Here is a 20,383-nt window from a genome sequence, read left to right as displayed (position 1 = left end):
TTTGTCCAGGAAGCAATGCAGTACAGCAATAAAAACAGCACATTCAAAAAGGACAATAGCCATAAATACATAAAAACAAAAATAAATAAAAACACAAATGTCAGATCATCAGTACATCCCCATAATCATCTAATTTCCATTCACATATACATTCTCTTCATGCTACTTTTGATCACTGTCTGGACCTCCTAGTACTCTGTGCAAGCCCCACTAGTCTCGTCATTTATCAGGCTAATGGAGAATGGTGCAAACGAATGTTTCAGACAGTTATATTTACACAAAGGAACCCTGAATCTTCTCCCTGAATTCAGGAGGACATATTCTGATGCAAGCATGTGACCTGTCTGACAAGATGTTCTGAGCTTGCCTGATGGTAGCCTGCTCAAACAGATGTGTAGAGAATTGACCCAGAATGTTAATGATCTTACTTGCCATTTTCACCTGACTTTAAATGTGGATTTTTAATTTAACAGTAAGATTTCCAAACCATCCAGTAATGCCATATTTCAGAATAGAGTCGATGGTTGTCTTATAAAAGATCAACATAATAACAATCTGAGTTATCTAAGAAAATAAAGACACCGGTGAAGTTGCCGGTTTCTTATAGTCAGAAGCTGGTTGCAAAAATGAGGCCAGCAGGTATCAATCAGTTATGGCAGATCTGAAATTTGATTTTATAATATAAATTTGAGAGAAGGCACACTAAGAAGAGGAACCTCTGGAACGCTAACCCTAAGCAGGGGCGGGAATTAAAAACTTTTCTCCACCAGACTCTATGGCTGGTGGAGAAAAGACATTTCACCAGCCACTGTTTATTTCTTTAAATTACAAATGATATGAAATATATGATTTATTCTTAACTCTATGAAAACCAATTTACAGACAATAAGTTTACCATACATATGTACGTATACAGACAAATTTAACCTTACAAAGCATGGATACTTTAACAGGTGTAGTGTAATAAGTTCACTTGAAGTAATTACTAACAGCAAAATTTAACTACACAACCCAAACATTCTTGCAATCATTTTCTATGTTGAACATTTCCACATTTTGGCTATGACTCCTCCAGATAGTATTTAATGAAGATGTGTCAAGTCATTTTTAAACATTTTTAAATGGTATCAATAGCTGTTTTCTAATTTTTCTATTTATTGTTCCTTATTACATTTTCTATTGAAATTCACAATTCTTATTACTGAAATGTCTCTGAACGTGTTCATTATTAATTCCACGGGCCGTCATCATTCCTGTGTTATCCCCATACCTGTCAAGTCTCCCGTTTTTGGGGGGAAACTATTGTATTTTACCTCCCTCTCCCACTGTGCTCCCGTATTAGTATTTTCCCTTAAATATCCCCTCCTCCCCGCTCACGTTACTTGCATTACCTTCCTTCCCCTCCAACATTAGTTTCTCTCCCTCCCCGCCTTTACAGTAGTAATACCCTCTAACGTTACTGTGTGGTAATTAACTTATTGGATAGTTTGACACTTTTCTGAATGGGCTTATGCGCTTTTTAGTTTCTCTGACCTGCCTGGACTCGTGTCCACTCACTTTTCTTGGACTCCGGTCAGCTGAAATGACACCATTTATAACCTCGGTGGGGAGGGGCGGACCAAGGAGAACTGAGGGATTTCATTGGATAAGCCTAATGTCTGTCAATGAAATCAACCAATGGGCTGTCGTGGTCAATAAAAATTATATTTGATTTTTATTTTTATTTTTTTGTTAAATTATGACAGCCTATGGCCGTTGGGGTTTACCCCAGTGGAGAAGAGGGTAGCCTCCCTCTGCCTACGGGTGGGGTGACGGGTTCTGAGTGTTGTTTGTGCTTACGTGCCGAACATCAGTTGAGATTATCCACCCTTTTTGGAGTCCTTGAGAGGGTACTGGAGAGTGCCCCTCCTGGGGACTCCCTTGTTCTGCTGGGGGACTTCACCGTTCACGTTGGCAATGACAGTAAGACCTGGGAGGAACCCGCCCTTCCTCGCCCGCCTCCGATCTGAACTTGATTGATGTTCTGTTGTTGGACCTCTGTGCTTGTCTTGGATTGTTCATAATGAACACCATGTTCAGGCATAAGGCTGTCCATATGTGCACTTGGCACCAGGACACCCTAGGCTGCAGTTCGATGATTGACTGTCATTGTTTCATCAGATCTGCGACCACATGTCTTGGACACTCGGGTGAAGAGAGGTCCGGAGCTGTCCACTGACAACTACCTGGTGATGAGTTGGCACCAGTGGTGGGGGAGGATGCCAATCAGACCTTTCATTCCCAAATTTGTTGTGAAGGTCTGCTGGGAACATCTGGCAGTCTCCTGTGAGACAGAGCTTTAACTCCCATTGGCAGCAGAACTTTAAACGCGTTCCGAGGAAGGTGGGGGGCATCGAGTCTGAGTGGACCATGTTCCGTGCCTCCATTGTCGAGACGGCTTGTCAGAGCTGTGGCTGCAAGGTTATCAGTGCCTGTTGCAGCAGCAACCTTCAAACCTGTTGGTGGACACCTTCGGTGAGGGATGCCGTCAGGCTGAAGAAGGAGTTCTATCGGGCTTTTTTGGCCTGTGGGACCCTGGAAGCATTTGATGGGTACTGGCATTTCAAAAAGCATGCAGCTCGGGTGGTTGCTGAGGCAAAAACTCAGGAGTGGGAGGAGTTTGGAGAGGCCATAGAGAAAGACTTCCTCATGGCTTTGAGGCAATTCTGGTCCACCATCTGGCGTCTCAGGAGGGAGAAGCAGTACAGCACCAACAATGTTCATAGTGGGGATGCTGTGCTGCTGACCTCGACTCGTGGTGTTGTGGGCTGGTGGGCAGAATACTTCAAAGACCTCCTCAATCTCACCAAGATGCCTTCCATTGAGAAAGCTGAGCCTGGGCACTCTGGGTTAGGCTCTCCAGTCTCTGGGGATTGGAGAGCTTGACCCAAGGTGTCACCAAGGTGGTTAAGAGCTCCTTGGTTGCAAGGCCCCAGGGGTGTATGAGATTCACCCGGAGTTCCTTAAAGCTCTGGATGTTGTAGGGTTGTGTTGGCTGATGCGACTCTGCAATATTGCATGGACTTCGGGGGCATTTCCCCTGGATTGGCAGACTGTTCAAAAAGGGGGACCGGAGGGTGTGCTCCAATTACAGAAGGGTCACACTCTTAAGCCTCCCTGGCAAGTTCTATTCAGGGGTCCTGGAGAGGAGGGTCCGTCGCATAGCTGAACCTCAGATTCAGGAAGAGCAGTGCGGTTTTTGTCCTGGTCGTGGAACACTGGACCAGCTCTATACCCTCAGCAGGGTCCTGGAGGGTGTGTGGGAGTTCGCCCAACCAGTCTACAACTGGTGTTTTGTGGTCTTGGAAAAGGTGTTCAACCGTGTCCCTCGGGGAGCCCTGTGGCTCTAGGAGTATGGGATACCGGGCCCTTTGATATGGGTTGCCAGATCCCTATATAACCAGTGTCAGAGTCTGGTCCGCATTGCCAGCAGTAAGTCGGGCTCATTGCTGGTGAGGGTTTGACCACCAAGGCTGTCCTTTGTTACCGATTCTGCTCATTACTTTCATGGACAGAACAAGCCAGGTTGTTAGGGGATCCATTTCGGTGGCCTTAGGATCGCATCTCTGCTTTTTGTGGATGATGTGGTCCTATTGGCTTATTCGGGTCATGATCTACAGCTCTCGGTGGAGTGGTTCACAGCCAAGTGTGAAGCGGCCGGGATGAAGATCAGTGCCTCCAAATCCGAGGCCATGGTATTGAGCCGGAAAAGGGTAGAGTGCGTTCTCCATGATGGGAGGGGTGACCTGCCCAAGGTGGAGGAGTTTAAGTATCTCGGGATCTTGCTCATGAATGAGGGAAGAAGGGAGCGGAAGATCAACAGATCGATTGGTGCAGTGTGTGCAGTGAAGCGGCCGCTGCACCGATCAGTCGTGGTGAAGAGAGAGCTGAGTCAAAAAGCAACGCTTTCGATTTACTGGCCGATCTACATTCCTACCCTCATCTATGGTCATGAGCTTTGGGTCATAACTGAAAGAATGAGGTCGTGGATACAAGCGGCTGAAATGGGTTTTCTCTGTAGGGCACAAGTGTCAAACTCTAGTCCTGGAGGGCCAAACTCTAGTCCTGGAGGGCCACTGCCCTGAAACTTTTAGATGTGCCTCTGCTGCACCACACCTGAATAGAATAATTAGGTCATTAGCAAGGCTCTGGAGAACTTAACTATACACAAGATAACTGTAGATCTTATCTGTTTTTAGATGTGCCACAGGTGTTTTGTACCTGTGGCACATCCAACAACTGAAGGACAGTGGCCCTTGAGGACTGGAGTTTGACACCCCTGCCGTAGGGTGTTCGGGCTCTCCCTTAGAGATGGGGTGAGAAGCCCAGTTATCCAGGAGGGACTCAGAGTAGAGCCGCTGCTCCTTCATGTCGAGAGGAGCCAGTTGAGGTGGCTCGGGCATCTGGTTAGGATGCCTCCTGGACGCCTCCCTGTTAAGGTATTCCAGGCACGTCCCACCGGGAGGAGGCCCCAGGGAAGACCCGACACATGCTGGAGGGACTATGTTTCTTGGCTGGCCTGGGAACACCTTGGGATTTCCCTGGAGGAGCTGAAACAAGTGCTGGGGAGAGGGAAGTCTGGGCCTCCTTTCTTAGGCTGCTAGCCCGCGATCCGGCCCCGGATAAGTGGAAGAAGATGGATGGATGGATGGATGGATAGTCAAATTCACTGTCATATCTGTGCAATGAATAAAGTCTAAGTCTGCCGTTAGAGCTGCAAGTCTTTTGGGGTATAGCTGTACTAGCTTTGGAAAAATAGCTCTACCCCAGTCAGATTGAATGGATGTGTGCAGGTATTAGTAAATCTTTTCCCACAGTTTACCAGTTGGATTTTTGACTGAAAATAGTTTGGAATGATATAATGTGAGTGAGTTTGCCCATGCCATTGTAGCCTGGACTATATGTCAGGGTGCTGTCCTGCTTGAAAGTGACTTCTAAAAGCAATTGGTAACACTGATTTTTATTTGGCAGAATCAAAGCAATGATTCTGAACACATTTTATTATTTTTGTACTTGAATTTTTAAAAATTCATCATTTATATTCTCTTCCCAATTTTATGCTCTCCACAATTACTTAAACATTATCCTTTGTCTAGATCACAATACAGTACACAGCATTTTGTGGGTTTGATGTAGGGGTGCACTGATTGCAGTTCTCTAGCCAATTACCAATCTTTAAAAAGCCTGACCTGCCAATTCTGATTTTAGCCAATATCGTTTTTTATTTGTCTGAAACATCACTAAATATAGCAAAAAAGTTGCTGAGTTGGTGAGAGTGGGGTAACTGCAAACGTGCAGACATGACCTGGTGGTCCAGTTTGTCAGTCTAACCTCTCATGGCAGAGCAGAAAGAGGACAGTGGTTGAGTTTTAGGCTTTTTTTGAGGTACATAAGATCGGGGGATAAAATCAGCTTGACATGCAAGTATTGGCCAATCACCGATCTCCCAAAACTAAGGAAAACAGCGTTGATAAATCAGTTGGCTGATTACTTGGTGCACGCCTAGTTTAATGTTTGTGTTAAGCCCCCAAGGCCTAGAGGTCCAGGGGCAGTAACATAAAATGTGTCCAGAGTAACAAATGGAGTGTAAAGTGATTTATTACAAAAGTAAGTTTTTCAAAACAATACAATTTAACCCAACTAATACAAAACAAAAGGGGTTAACAAACTCAAAATTATCAAGTGCAAATTAAAGTTACAAAATGTCCACACAAGTCAATTCAAAGTAAACTCAAAATAACAGAAAGAGGGGGGGACACACAAAGGGAGCACCAAGCCTCCCAAACAAGCTTCTAGCTTGGCAAAGCAATCTAAAGCAGTCAAGCTACTTATCAGAACAAGCAGAAACAAAATAGTTCAAAACTGCCACAGCAGTTGTACAAAATGGTTCAAAACAAACTGCCTAAAGCAGTTGCAAACACCAAACATGGGGGGACAGCTTCACAAAACTTCTTCCAACTAGCTGCCCCACTGGAGGAATGGATTCAGGAGCCTTTTATATGTTACAGGTGGGCCTCATCAACGTCTGATTGGCTTGTCAATCCTCTGCTGGTCCAATGGTGTAGCTGTTCTCCTGCAGCTTTCAGGCAGCCAATCAGGAAGATGTGCTCTCACAGCTGAACCTGCATAACAAAAAGGGAGCCTGGACAGCCTCAAGAGGCCAGGGGCTGTAACAGTTTGATATGTCTGTATTTTGGACTGGTTGTTTGAACATTTAGCAAGTTTTCTTTGTTAACTTCAGAGCTAATTTATCCTCATTGCAATCTCTGAAAATCCAAAATTTCAGTGCATAAATTTACTTCTTCCTTCATGAAACAGTAACTGAGAGAGACTGAGAGCTGTTAGGCTATTAATTCCTGATAATCAGGTGGTGTGCTGACTTGTTAACTTTGATTAAGATGACCATCTTTATTAATAATTTCCCTTGCCACTTATTAGGATTATTCATAGTCAAACGTTTTACTACTTTTTGGTTTTACCATGCCCTTTTCCAATCCTTTTCAATCCATTTGTCTCCGACAGGATTGGAACAGTACGTGGAACACGTCTAATCCAGACCTAACTCTGTGTTTCCAAAATACCGTCCTGGTGTGGGTGCCATGTTTTTATCTGTGGATGTGTGCCCCCATCTACCTCCTCTACCTCCACAGTCATGACCGTGGCTACATATGTATGAGTCACCTCAGCAAAGCAAAAACTGTGAGTCAAAGCCTTTGGTCTTATTTTCTGCTCTGCTTTTAGCTAAAGTTAATTTTTTTTTTTTTACTTTAGTTAGAAATACAATCGTGTTTGCATTACTGCTAATATGTTTTTGTTTATGACATTGTCATCATATGATTCCTCAGTCAATATATTGACACTTTTCAATTCATACCTGTCTGTGTGGGCATCATTTTCACATTTTTGTCATTTTTGTCATTTATGTTTCCTACCTATCTGCTTGCACTTTTACATGCTCGCTATAGGCAACTGCCTGCTCTCCACAAGCCAACCAGAGATTACATTAAAAACATAACATTCAGTCCGTTACAATATCAGGTTTTCAGGCTTGATATTTATTTTTGCGATCATTAAAAAGCCTCTCATGAACACAGCGGTGGTTGATTAGTTCATTTTAAACTCATGTTCTGCTAGTTATTTTGGTAATCCATGTGATGACATATATAAATAGATTTATATCAGGCACGACACCAGCCTCCTTTATACTTGTACTCATAAAAACAAGCTGATATTGATCTCCTGGATGTTTCAAATGTGCTGCGCTGTGGTGCAACTCGAAGGCTAAAGCACTTCATACCTGGTGATGGTAAAACACCAATAAGTTATTTGCTGAACCTCTGCAAAAAAAAAAAAACAAAACAAAAAAACACGAAGAGGGGCCGACAACGTTCGTAGTTTGGAGCAGAGGTTGCGCTGGAGTTTTTTCGTTGTCCGTCAAAGAAAAAAAAAAAATTTTATTTCCAATTTGTAGACATCAAACAAAACATTTAGTATTTCTCTGCGAGAACATTTTTGAAATCAGGTAACATTTCACCAAATGACGTGATTAGAAGACAGCAGAACTCTGATCGTTTTCTGATCCCGCACTCACTTCTCTCGGCGGGAGAAAAACCCCGCAGAAGTGGATCAGCTGCGCTAGACGCTCCAAAGTCTCTGGTCCGTTAAAGCGTCCAGATCAGAGGTGATTCTCTTACAGATATTATTCTTAGTATGATTAATAATGAGCTCCGCGATGTTCTCTGTGCGTAAAGTTGAAACTGTCTGCGCACCAAGTGTCAGCTGTGCTTTATCACAGTCTGGACATGAAACCAGCGGACTGCTCTCTGTTCTTATCAAGACGAGGGTGAGGAGGGAATCTGGCATATTAACTCAGTTAAGTTTTTACTGGTTTTGTTTTTAAAACACCATTAACGTAAGCAGTGTAACTATATACACTGTATATACATTGTATATTTCCCATCACACATAAAGCAGATAAATGCATCTAACTTTTTCTCCATAGTGACACAAACCACTGACTGAGGCCCCATAACTTATAATAAATCAAATTAAGTGACTCCACTTAAATTACCAGCACTTCACCTGCTGAGGTCTGAACGCACAGCTTCACAAATTCTTCCTGGTCGCATCTGCAGAGAAATCTGCGCTGGTTCATCGACAGTTAGATCTGTATGAACCAAACCGAACAATTGAACTCTGTGAGATTTTTATTTTTTTTTTTAAACCCTGTGCGCGGTTTGGGCGTGCGTTTTCGCTTCTCCATAACGGACAGATGTTACGTCTGCCACGCTCCTTCTGAGCATCGCTCTCCTTTTGGGTGCGGGAGGGTAACATCTTCACCTCCATTTGTTGAAACTGCAGGGCGAGTTAAGTTTAATTCTTCGCAGTGGCGGAGCCGCGTCTGCATTGGTTAATTAACTTCTGCACCTTTATTTATTTCCTCCAAATAAACTGCTGGCTCCTCTGTTTATACAATAAATGGATTAAAACAACGTTGCATCCTCTTTAGTTTTCTCTGTTCTGTACTGGAGACTGGAGTTAAAGGCGCCATTTCAACTAGAGGTTTGCAATGAGCTTCCTAACCAAGGTGTCTTGTCCATCACTTTTCAATACGCTGTCAGCTCCCGGTCAGAAAGACGCATTTAGATCAGTGTCCATGAGATGATATTCAGAAAGGACTTTTTTTATTGATTGATTTTAGTTGCCTCTGCGATGAACTCTTTGCGTAAAGTCTGTCATGTCTCCATGTGAACCAGTCAAAGGTGTTAATTATAACCTGTCAAATGACAGAGGGGCTTAAAAAAATAACCAAATATTTTTTTAAATTATATATATATATATATATATATATATATATATCAACTAGATAGATGTATAGATGTGCGCACACACATTTTAAATTTTGCCCCCCCAGAGGTAGTCCTGCCCCCCCTTTTGCCCCCCAACTTTAAAAGTCTAGCTCCGCCACTGCTAGTTGGTTCCTTGCTGAAGCCATTAGTAGATGTTTTACTATGAGAGACCCCATGGGCCAAAACTTACAAACTCTCTTACATTCACAGTCAAACTCTCTTACACGTACTATCAAACTCTCTTACAGAGTTTGATTGCAACGGAAGTTAATTTAAAATTTCAGTTTCTGATTGGACCCCAGGCAGGAGTAGGCGGGTTTTCACGGACAGAAAAATAGCTGAGTGGCAGCAACTCACAGAGGCAATTAATATTTTAAATGACATCATTAGCGCTACTACAGTAATGTCAGCATTATCAGAAGTGTTTAGAAGCCGAAAGCCAGCATCAGAAACCCCATCTATCAGTGGGATAAAGCTAGCCGCCTCTTCGGAAATGGCTGTAAAGCCAGCCTGGACTCGATTTTAATGTGCGGGACAGCACAAGTTATGGCGCTCTCTTTTCAGAAATTGAAATTTTAAGTTAACTGCCGTTGCAATCAAACTCTGTAAGAGAGTTTGACAGTGAATGTAAGAGAGTTTGATAGTGAATGTAAAAAAGTTTGATAGTGAATGTGAGAGAGTTTGTAAGTTTTGGCCCATGCGGTCTCTCATATTTTACTGTCCCAACAGCTGCTACGTTGTATGTTTGCACATACTGACCTACATGGGATGCTCAGCACAAGAAGTTGAACATTTTATATTGAACAAATTCTTTGGCTAAAGATGTTTAACGTAGGAGCGTCTTCATATGGTGAATAACATCTTCAAGTTATGAAGATTTTCTTGAACATCTTGTGTTGAACATTTTGTGTTCAATGTGGGATGTTCATCTTATGTTCAACGTGGGGTAGGAAGGATATGATGATCTTATGTTGAAGATGTTTATCATGAAAGCATCTTTATAAGATGAAGAACATCTCCATCTCATGGGGTTGTTCTTCATCTTAAGTTCAACATGGGGTGGGAAGATAGGATGTTTTTCGGCTTATGTTGAAGATGTTCAACATAAGAATATCTTATGTTGAACACCTTATGTTCAACACCTTATGTTGAACAGAAGACATTCATCTTGTGTTGAGGATGTTCAGCAGAAGAACCTCTTCATGAGATGAAATGTTCTTATGTTTAATACGTTATGTTGAGCAGAAGATTTTCTTCATCTTGTGTTGAATATTTCATATAACTATGAGACACAACATAAGAGCTAATGTTAAATTGTTCACAAAATCACACTAATTTTTTTATGTTACAAGAGGTATTTTTATAATTCACTAACTAAAAAAATATAAAGGAATGAACCATTGACAAAAAAGTTCTATATTATTGACTTTTTTCCCTTTCAGTATAATTTATTCAGAAGTAATGACTTCACATTTATATGATTACAATAATAAGCCTTTAATTTGTAAAAGAAAACTGCTACAACACTTGGTTTGTGGAAAAAAAAATACTGTCTTTTTGTATTGTATAACAAAAATACATGATAAAAAAATTATTAAATTGAGTTGAATTGATAACATTGTTTCATCATGCCAAATAGATTTTGGATTAAAAATTCAGTCATTTGCTTTGTTTTGGGGCTTTTGTTAGGGCGGGTCATTTTTGACCCGTAGGTCAAGGGGAGAATGTTAAGACAACAACGAGGGTTAAAATGGGTGTTCAGAATAGTAGCAATGGTGGCAAAATTATTTTTGCTGTGTTACACTTAAAATTATACAAAATGATTTTTTTTTTTACAATGTTTTTAGGTGAGAATGTAGATGTATAGATCTCAAATATCTGCTTGGTTCATCAATAAATCACTTAATTACAGTATTGCTCCGACGTTTTCGGAGATGTGTGCTCACGCTGCATTAACAGCCAGCTCCCCTCGCCAGCTGTCAGCTGGCCGGGCGCTCCAGGTACGGTACACCGAGAGAAAACGCTTGTCTCCCGGCAAATTTTTTTTAAAACTCCCGCTAGTTTTCCCCCTATGAGTGGAGGTAAAACACAGATATTAAGTCAGGGAATAGTTGTAAAAAAATGTTGGTTCACTAAAGTATTTAATTGATTCCTGAGCAAATGGGTTTGACTGATTAAAGTTAAGCCTTCGAACATAATAGTTTTATTTAACTGTAACGTCTTACTACCTGAGATCTGGAAAGTATTTGAAAATGAATAATTTGCTTACATTCCTTCCTATACATGTTTAAACATTTTAGAATCAGACAAACAGATTTCTTTTTTACTATGTGTTGCATCCTATAAGTATTTTATTAGGTTTCTTTTTCTAAATTTATGGATAAAACACTATTCATTTATTTAATATATTTTATTTGCCCAGTCGTTTTTGGTCAGCCGCAGAAGCATTATAGAATCTGAGCTGTGTGCATCACTGATTGGTTGGGTAGCAGACGTGTGTCAGTTGACCAGTTGTAACGTTGTAGCGTGAGGAAGAAGAAACATTGTAACGGTTTTCTTTGTCTCTGTGCCCGGCTGCTTCTGAGAAGAACAAATCAAAAAAAAAGAAAATACATACAGCGTGGGGCAAATAACGTTGCCAACACTGAAGGACCCCTGCCTGTTTCCTGAGTGCAAGATATGAACAGCCTTTATTACAAAAGGTGAAGAGTAATTCAGAAATAAAGAGTAAAAAAAAAAACTTTGAGTCCCTTTTTCTTTTCCTTCGCCGCTCTGTGCTTCACGTTGTCACGGTTGCTAAGTAACATAACACCGAGATGGAAGCTAGGCAGCTTGCTGAAGGCTACAGCTCATTTCTTCTGGCCGTCCATATTCGTGGCCTTCGAAGGACCTGTCTTCCGTAGACCGGGCCGTTTCTCACATAGACATAATAAAAGGACAGACGCCTAATGGATCGCTCTAGTCTTATCAATAAATATTTATATAAATATATAAACATAAATAAATAATGACTAATTCTGAATAATATTTGGCTATACATGTTTAGCAAGGACTGTACATCCAGTCCTTGAGAGGGGCTGGACGTACTTCCACTCTGGAGTTGCCTGCGGTGAGAGGCGCCGGGCAGGAGTGGGCATACTTTTGTTGTCCCCCATCTTGGCGCCTGTACGTTGGGGTTTACCCTGGTGAACGAGAGGGTAGCCTCCCCCCACCTACGGGTGGGGGGACGGGTTCTGACTGTTGTCTGTGCTTACGGGCCGAACAACAGTTCAGATTACCCACCCTTCTTGGAGTCCTTAGAGGGGGTACTGGAGAGTGCCCCTCCTGGGGACTCCCTTGTTCTGCTGGGGGACTTCAACACTCACGTGGGCAATGACAGTGAGACCTGAAGGGGTGTGGTTGGGAGGAACGGCCCCCCCGATCTGAACTCGAGTGGTGTTCTGTTGTTGGAATTCTGTGCTCGTCACGGATTGTCCATCACGAACACCATGTTCAAGCATAAAGGTGTCCATAAGTGCACTTGGCACCAGGACACCGTAGGCCGCAGTTCGATGATCAATTTTGTCATTGTTTCATTGGATCTGCGGCCGTATGTCATGGACACTCGGGTGAAGAGAGGTGCGGAGCTGTCCACCGACCACCACCTGGTGGTGAGTTGGCTCCGGTGGTGGAGGGTCTGCTGGGAACGTCTGGCAGTCCCCTGTGAGACGGAGCTTCAACTCCCATCTCCGGCAGAACTTCGAACACGTTCCGGGGGAGGTGGAGGACATTGAGTCTGAATGGACCATGTTCCGTACCTCCATTGCCAAGGCGGCTTATCTGAGCTGCGGCCTCAAGGTTGTTGGTGCCTGTCACGGCGGCAACCCTTGAACCCATTGGTGGACACCTTCGGTGAGGGATGCTGTCAAGCTGAAGAAGGAGTCCTATCGGGCCTTTTTGGCCTGTGGGACTACAGAAGCAGCTGATGGATACCGGCGAGCAAAGTGACATGCGGATCGGGTGGTTGCTGAGGCAAAAACTCGGACGTGGGAGGAGTTTGGAGAGGCCATGGAGAAAGACTTCCGCACGGCTTTGAGGCGATTCTGGTCCACCATCCAGCATCTCAGGAGGGGGAAGCAGTGCAGCACCAACACTGTTTATAGTGGGGATGGTGTGCTGCTGACCTCAACTCGGGATGTTGTGGGCCGGTGGGCGGAATACTTCAAAGACCTCCTCAATCCCACCAAGATGCCTTCTATTGAGGAAGCTGAGCCTGGGGACTTTGGGTTGGGCTCTCCAATCTGGGGACGAGGTCGCCGAGGTGGTCAAAAAGCTCCTCGGTGGCAGGGCCCCGGGGGTGGATGAGATCCGCCCCGAGTTCCTTAAGGCTCTGGATGTTGTAGGGTTGTGTTCACGCGACTCTGCAATATCGCATGGACATCGGGGGCAGTCCCCCTGGATTGGCAGACTGGGGTGGTGGTCCCCCTGTTTAAAAAGGGGGACCGGAGGGTGTGCTCCAATTACAGGGGCGTCGCACTCTTAAGCCTCCCTGGTAAGGTCTATTCAGGGTTCCTGGAGAGGAGGGTCCGTCGGATAGTCGAACCTCGGATTCAGGAAGAGCAGTGTGGTTTTCGTCCTGGTCGTGGAACACTGGACCAGCTCTACACCCTCAGCAGGGTCCTGGAGGGTTCATGGGAGTTTGCCCAACAGGTCTACATGTGAAGGCGTTCGACCGTGTCCCCAGGGGAGCTTCGTGGGGGGTTCTCCAGGAGTATGGGGTACCGGGCCCTTTGATACAGGCTGTCAGGTCCTTGTACGACCGGTGTCAGAGTCTGGTCCGCATTGCCGGCAGTAAGTCGGGCTCGTTTCCGGTGAAAGTTGGACTCCGCCAGGGCTGGCCTTTGTCACTGATTCTGTTCATTACTTTCATGGACAGAATTTCTAGGCGCAGCCGAGGTGTTGAGGGGATCCGTTTTGGTGGCCTTAGGATCACATCTCTGCTTTTTGCGGATGATGTGGTCCTGTTGGCTTCATCGGAACGTGATCTGCAGCTCTCGCTGGAGCGGTTCACGGCCGAGTGTGACGCAACCGGGATGAGGCTCAGTGTCTCCAAATCCGAGGCCATAGTCTTGAGCCAGAAAAGGGTAGAGTGCCTTCTCTGGGTCAGGGGGGTCGTCCTGCCTCAAGTGGAGGAGTTTAAGTATCTGGGGATCTTGTTCACGAATGAGGGAAGAAGGGAGCGGGAGATCGACAGGCGGATTGGTGCAGCGTCTGCCGTGAAGCGGCCTCTGTACCGGTCTGTTGTGGTGAAGAGAGAGCTGAGTCAAAAAGCGAAGCTCTCGATTTACCGGTCGATCTACGTTCCTACCCTCATCTATGGTCATGAGCTTTGGGTCATGGGAACGCCTTGGGGTTCACCCGGAGGAGCTGGAAGAAGTGGCTGGGGAAAGGGAAGTCTGGGCCTCCCTTCTGAAGCTGCTGCCGTGACCCGACCCTGGATAAGCGGAAGAAAATGGATGGATGGATGTTTAGCACACACGCACACAAATATATATGTATGTATATATATATATATATGTATGTATATGCAGATAGATAGATGGATAGATAGGTTTTTTTATGTTTTCCAGCCGACGAGTTCTAGCTTAAGAGTGATTGGGTCCAAAATCCGATGTGAGATTCATCCGTGCTGCAGTGAATCTATTTCTCACTTCTTCCTCACTTCGTGTCTTTATGAAACCTTCAAAACAAAAACGGGAGATTTGGGATGTATCTTACTTCCACAGAGTGTAATAATTAAATAATAGCCATTGCCACCTGTGTAAACTTTGCTGGTGAATGTTATAACATGTAATATTATGATTTTTGTAATGTATATTATATTGTTTCATTTCTATAGTAGGCTCTTGTATCAGATAATCTAAGTCAATGTTAGAGAATAACTGAAACTTTTTAAGATGATCTCGGTTAGCTTTCAGAGCAGGGGCTGAACACCCTAACCCTAACACTATAGCACTATAGCAGCTAGCATTAGCTGGTATTTCACCATAATAAATACAGTATAGTAATATTTTAATCACAAAATATACACAATAATATGTCCATCTTACTTGCGAAACGTTGTTTGTCAAGCCCTCACATCAATAGTCCATCAATCCGATCAACAATATCCCGCAGTGCTGAGGGATCTTCTGCTGTTTTGGTTGAGCAAAGCAGGCGGGTCTTCCCTTTTTTTGTTTGCTGTATTTCATTTGGTTTTTGTTTGCGTCTCTTTTGTTTGCATCTTTTCTCTGTTGCTGTGCGTTTGCACCCGTCAGCCACCTTAGAAAAGTATCGTACAAGACGTTACAAAAACAAATCTCAAAATCAGTTGAGCACCCGAAATACCAAATTATTGATACATTGTATTTTTTTATTCTCACGCAAAAATGAATAATAATAATAATAAGTTATTATTATTAATAATAATAATAACAAGTCTACTTGTTAATAATAACAAGTAGATATCGATTCTCAATTGAAAAGCAATTGAACAAAAGGTTCAATTGTTCTTAAATACCGTATTTTCCGCACTATAAGGCGCACCGGATTATAAGGTGCACCTTCAATGAATGGCCTATTTTAAAACTTTTTTCATATATAAGGTGCATAGAATAGATGCTGCAGGAGAGGCTGGAGTTACGTTATGCATCCACTAGATCAGGGGTGTCCCAAGTTGGTCCTTCATGGCTGGCATCCTGCACGTTTTAGTTCTCCCTGGTGATAGTATCAACCTTTTCAGTTTGTCAATGTTCCTCTTAGGCCTTCTAACGAGCCATCATTTGATCCAGGTGCGTTGAACCAGGGAGAAAACTTAAACCTGCAGGATGCTGGCCCTCGAGGACCGACTTGGGACACCCCTGCTCTAGATGGAGCTGCACTAAAGTGAATATCAACAAAATAGTCCGACTCTGGTCAGCGAGGAGAGCTTTCCGCGACTGGGCTGGGGCGTGGCCGGACGATGGTCACCCTTCTCCGTTCACGGACAGCATGTTGTGGAAAACGTGGTGCTAAATGACCTGCAGACGACCTGATTATAGACGGTCATAGGTAATAAGTCAGTCAAACTTTATTAACAAACCAGCGTTCTGACAACTATCCCAGCATGCATCGCGCGCTTCTTCTTCTACAGGCGAAAATGAAGTCAGCGGCTGCTTACTGTAGTTGCTAGACCTGTTGTGGCTCAATATTGGTCCATATATAAGGCGCACCGGATTATAAGGCGCAATGTCGGTTTTTGAGGAAATTGAAGGTTTTTAGGTGTGCATTATAGTGCAGAAAATACAGTACTTTTGTCCCTTGCTTTGGTCCACTTCAGGGAAGATTGGCATGAATCTTAAATGTTTTCCAATTGTTTGTCTCTATTGAATAGTAGAAGAAATTGGTACTATATTGATGGTGTCCTAATTCAGAACATATGCTCTTAGCAAGGGCGTAGGTTCGGTCTAAGTTTTGGTGGGGACCTTGACACCCCCCCCCCGGCAGCACAGTGAAATGCCCAAGAGCACCGAACATTTTTGAGAAGGGGGGGGGGGAACCACATTGGCTTAATAACCCCCCCCCCCCAACCATAACCATATCATACATCTTGTGTATACAACCAGATACAGTCATACTCAGCAGATCAGTTCAAGAACACTTTACTTTTTCCTTTACAAAATTCAGCAAACGTTACAAGTAAGATCAAAAGAAATATCCTCTGGATACAGCAAACACAATTGCAGATAAGAAGAAATCAATAATAAAATAAAATAATATATTGCACTAACAAAAAAAATAAACATGAATAAAATTCTCTGTATTATTGCAATGTTTGTTGTCACTCACATTCAGTGCTGACCTTACTAAACACCGGACTTTACAACAAATGCGTTGCGTGATAGATATCTAACTTATGGGTCCACTCACTGTACTTACGTAGCGAAATAACTTCTAATGTCTGTCCTTTTCTTTTTTGGTGGCGACATGGTCTCGGAGACTCAGAAGGAGACGCGTGTGCCCAGCTAGCCGCCGCCTTTTGCAGCTAATCAAAGAACGTCCGACGATTCAACTGACTCCCCCTCCCCCCCCTCCCCCCGACAGCACCGTTCCGACACGGTCTCGGAGGCTCATAATAAATGTCAAACTAAGAAGCTTCCGTTCCGCGCACCGCCTGTTGCTGCTAATCAAAGATCGTAGATCCACGTTCTTTGAGCCAATATGGCAAAAATTGGTCGGGACTTTTTCATATCCCGTGAATATTGGTCGGGACATGTCCCTACCGTCCCTACCCAAACCTACGCCCATGGCTCTTAGACAGCATGTTTGATAGAAGCAGTCGATCAGTTAACCATGTTTTAATTGGTACCACTACTACCATTACTATTTTATGATTAAATTTATTAGAAGCAGTAATGGGAGGGAGTCGCAATTTGGCTTTATATATGGAGGGAAAACAATACTGTTGTGAAATTAGTCTTTTCATAATACATGAGGTCAGAATTTTCTAGAGGCTAAATTATTTTCATCATGTCCTAATATGTAAAACTTGAAGGGGGTTTCTTCTCTCAATTCTTGGTACTTAGAATGAAAAAAGAATTTTGTTGCTTTCAATAGTGACTTTTTAATAATTCAGGGAAACTATTAATATTAATGTGCAAGCTGTGTGATTTAATTTCTCCAATTTTCGATTTTGCTTTTTCTGAAGTCCAGAATTGTTCCTTTTTCCAGGTGGTAGGTTTTCTATTGTGGGTCGTCTGCTGGTCAGATGTGTTCTATTCTTTCTGGGAAAGGAATCACAGTAGCAGCCAAACTGCACCCGTCCACCTCGTCAGTCCTACCTTACTTGGCCTCACAATGGTGAGAGATTTTTTGACTTTTATCCATCTATTTCTATAGATGGATAAAAATAGAGCAGAGAAAATATTTTGTGACATTTCTACTTAAAAGATTCTTGTTTTTGTTCTCTATCTTTTATTTATAAGGGATTGCTATATGTTTGTTCAAATTTTGTAAAAAAACATTTGATTTATTATAATTATTATAATAATCATAATTTTTTTGATGTGGTGTGCATAAGACTAACATGACAGTGTAATAAATATGACATAACATCTGTCATGAACATGAAAGAGTCTTTATGAACGTCTGACTGTTTTGATGAAGTGTCATTCAGTAAATAATGACACTTTTAATTCAGTTACTTTAAAAGTTGCATTAAAATGACCAACTTTAATGACACTTTAATGCAAAGTTGGCATGTTTAATAGACTTTCAATGCAACCTTTAGAGCAACTTTGCATTAAAAGTGTCATTTTACCGAATGTCACTTCATGACAACAGTCATAGACATTCATAAAGACTTCTTTATATTCATGACAGGTGTTATGTCATATTTATGACAGTGTCATGTCAGCCTTATGCACACCCTGTCAAATAAAGTGCTACCCAACCTTTTTTCCAACAGGTGCGCAGATATTTTGTCAGTGATTAGATGGTTATAGAATTCTGCATGACTGTGATGAGTTTGCTGAAATTAATTCATGTAAATGTGCTTTAATTTTTCCAGCTGCTGGCCACCTTCATAATTCAATATGAACGAATAAAAGGGGTGCAGTCCTGTGGAGTTCTGCTGATCTTCTGGCTGGTAGCTCTGCTGTGTGCCACGGTCTCCTTTAGATCAAAGATCCTCCAGGCGCTGAATGAGGTCAGTTTAAAAGATTCTGCACATTTTCTACCAGAAAATCAATTATTCAAGGATATGTTTGTTGATTTTATCTATACAGTTAAGAAATTACAGTTAGTGTGTCACAAAAGATTATTAGTTTTGCTTTCTTTCTTTTCCTCTTTTAGCCAGAGACTGTGTGCATATGGAAGTACACCACCTTCTACATCTACTATGCTTTTCTTCTGGTCGCTCTGGTTCTCTCCTGCCTGACTGACCAACCACCGCTTTTCTCCCAGGCTGTCAAGGAATTGGTGAGACAATCATATACATTCTAGTGTTGTAAACACTAACCCACACTGCTATTTCACAGTTAAATTATGCAACACTTATCACTTTGGTTTACAGAGACGACCAAAGCTTTGTCTGGTTGTGACCCACATGTGGTTTTGTGGCTTCATTAATTTTACTTTTCACTTGTTTCTATGATTTATTGAAGAAAAAAAAACTTTAAGAACTTCTCAGAAGTTTAAATGTTTTATTACCAAAGAAATAATATTTTTCTAAAGATCAGTGTTTTCATTGTTGATCATTTTCTTCCCAACTTATGTAGACCTCTCTCACATGCTAGATACTAACTTCTGAACAAAATCCTAACAGACTATGACCAAATGTTGTTTTAGAGCTTGAACGTTATCAAAGTTTGGCTGCTGCTGTTTCTTCTCCTTTCTGAGAACTGGCAACAGCTTCTAAGTTGGGGTAAAATCCTAGAATTTTCCTGAATGTTCTGATCCCTGAAACTCTTTGTCATAACTTTACCTTCTGGTACATCATGCTAGAAAATTTACAGATTTCAAAAATGAAAGAAAGTTTGCAAATCATTATTATATCGTTGAAAAACATTTTGGCAATTACTACAAATTGGTAGCTAATCAAAAATATTGCCAAAGTCTGGCTTCTCGAATCCAAGTCCAAAGAATCATCACATTCTTTCTAGTTGTAAAGTGTAAGGTTTCCTCCCACAGAATCCCTGTCCTGAGCCTGGAGCTTCTTTCCTCTCCAGGATAACCTTCTGGTGGATTACAGGGTAAGCACACAGAAAGCATACCAGTACTGTGAATGTAGTGCTAACTTGTTGGTTATCCTGGTGGTCCAACTACCACAACCAGGAGTCACTAACACGGTGCCCTGTGGCACCTGGTCGCCAAAAGGTACATTGTCAGTCACCCATACAGAAAGTTCTAAAAATAGCAATTGTCATCAGAGAGCACTCAGGGATCACATTTGTAACATTTGTAACATTTGTTATATGTAACAAATGTTACATATAACATTTGTTTATATGTAGAATTTAAATAAAAATAAATTATAAAAATGTTTAAAATAAATTGCTTAATGTATAAAACGTAGTAATCTTTTCTAGGGTTAAAGTTCAGAATTATGCGCAGACGCAAGGGTGCCTACTTACTATCAGAGGGCAGTAGTGCCTTCAGCTGTATGGTTGCACTGTACGTACCTTGAGATTTTCCTTCAAGTAGTACTAGATAGAATAGATTTTGGATTTTCAATATAAATTTCCATATAGGTGAGTCTATATGAGCGATCCGCGCCAAGGTGAACTTCACAGATCAAGCCAAGACAGCGGCACGAAGCAGTCAACACGCAGAGGCACCAGTGGTCTGATTGGTGTGCACTCCCTCTTCAGTGCATCAACTATTAAAAACTATAAAAACTACAAACCCATCTTTCTTTCAGGAATAATTCTGCCCTGTGGTGTGCTGTGGTGGTGCAGGGGTTAAGCACAACCCACATATGGAGGCCTTATTCCTCGACG

The 20,383-nt window shown here is 42.5% G+C and overlaps 1 protein-coding gene across 3 annotated transcripts in view; it reads left to right on the top strand.

The window, feature by feature from the left end:
* The window catches only part of abcc1 (ATP binding cassette subfamily C member 1 (ABCC1 blood group)), a 102,815-nt gene that overhangs the window by 9,223 nt on the left and 73,209 nt on the right, over positions 1–20,383 (top strand). For 2 of the 3 annotated variants that reach the window (XM_088007961.1, XM_088007960.1), the window contains exons 2-6: positions 6,562–6,738; positions 17,616–17,744; positions 18,454–18,591; positions 18,738–18,863; positions 19,575–19,636. In XM_088007961.1, the coding sequence (XP_087864087.1) occupies positions 6,562–6,738; positions 17,616–17,744; positions 18,454–18,591; positions 18,738–18,863; positions 19,575–19,636 (632 nt within the window). The remainder of the gene's footprint in view (positions 1–6,561; positions 6,739–17,615; positions 17,745–18,453; positions 18,592–18,737; positions 18,864–19,574; positions 19,637–20,383) is intronic. The other variant, XM_088007962.1, reaches the window with a different exon arrangement.

The sequence above is a fragment of the Poecilia mexicana genome, unplaced genomic scaffold (genome assembly GCF_051168715.1).
Source record: "Poecilia mexicana isolate PSO_F unplaced genomic scaffold, ASM5116871v1 scaffold_8, whole genome shotgun sequence".
NCBI lineage: Eukaryota > Metazoa > Chordata > Actinopteri > Cyprinodontiformes > Poeciliidae > Poecilia > Poecilia mexicana.
Note: the sequence above shows the minus strand (reverse complement) of the source record. Positions and strands in the feature narration are given on the sequence as shown.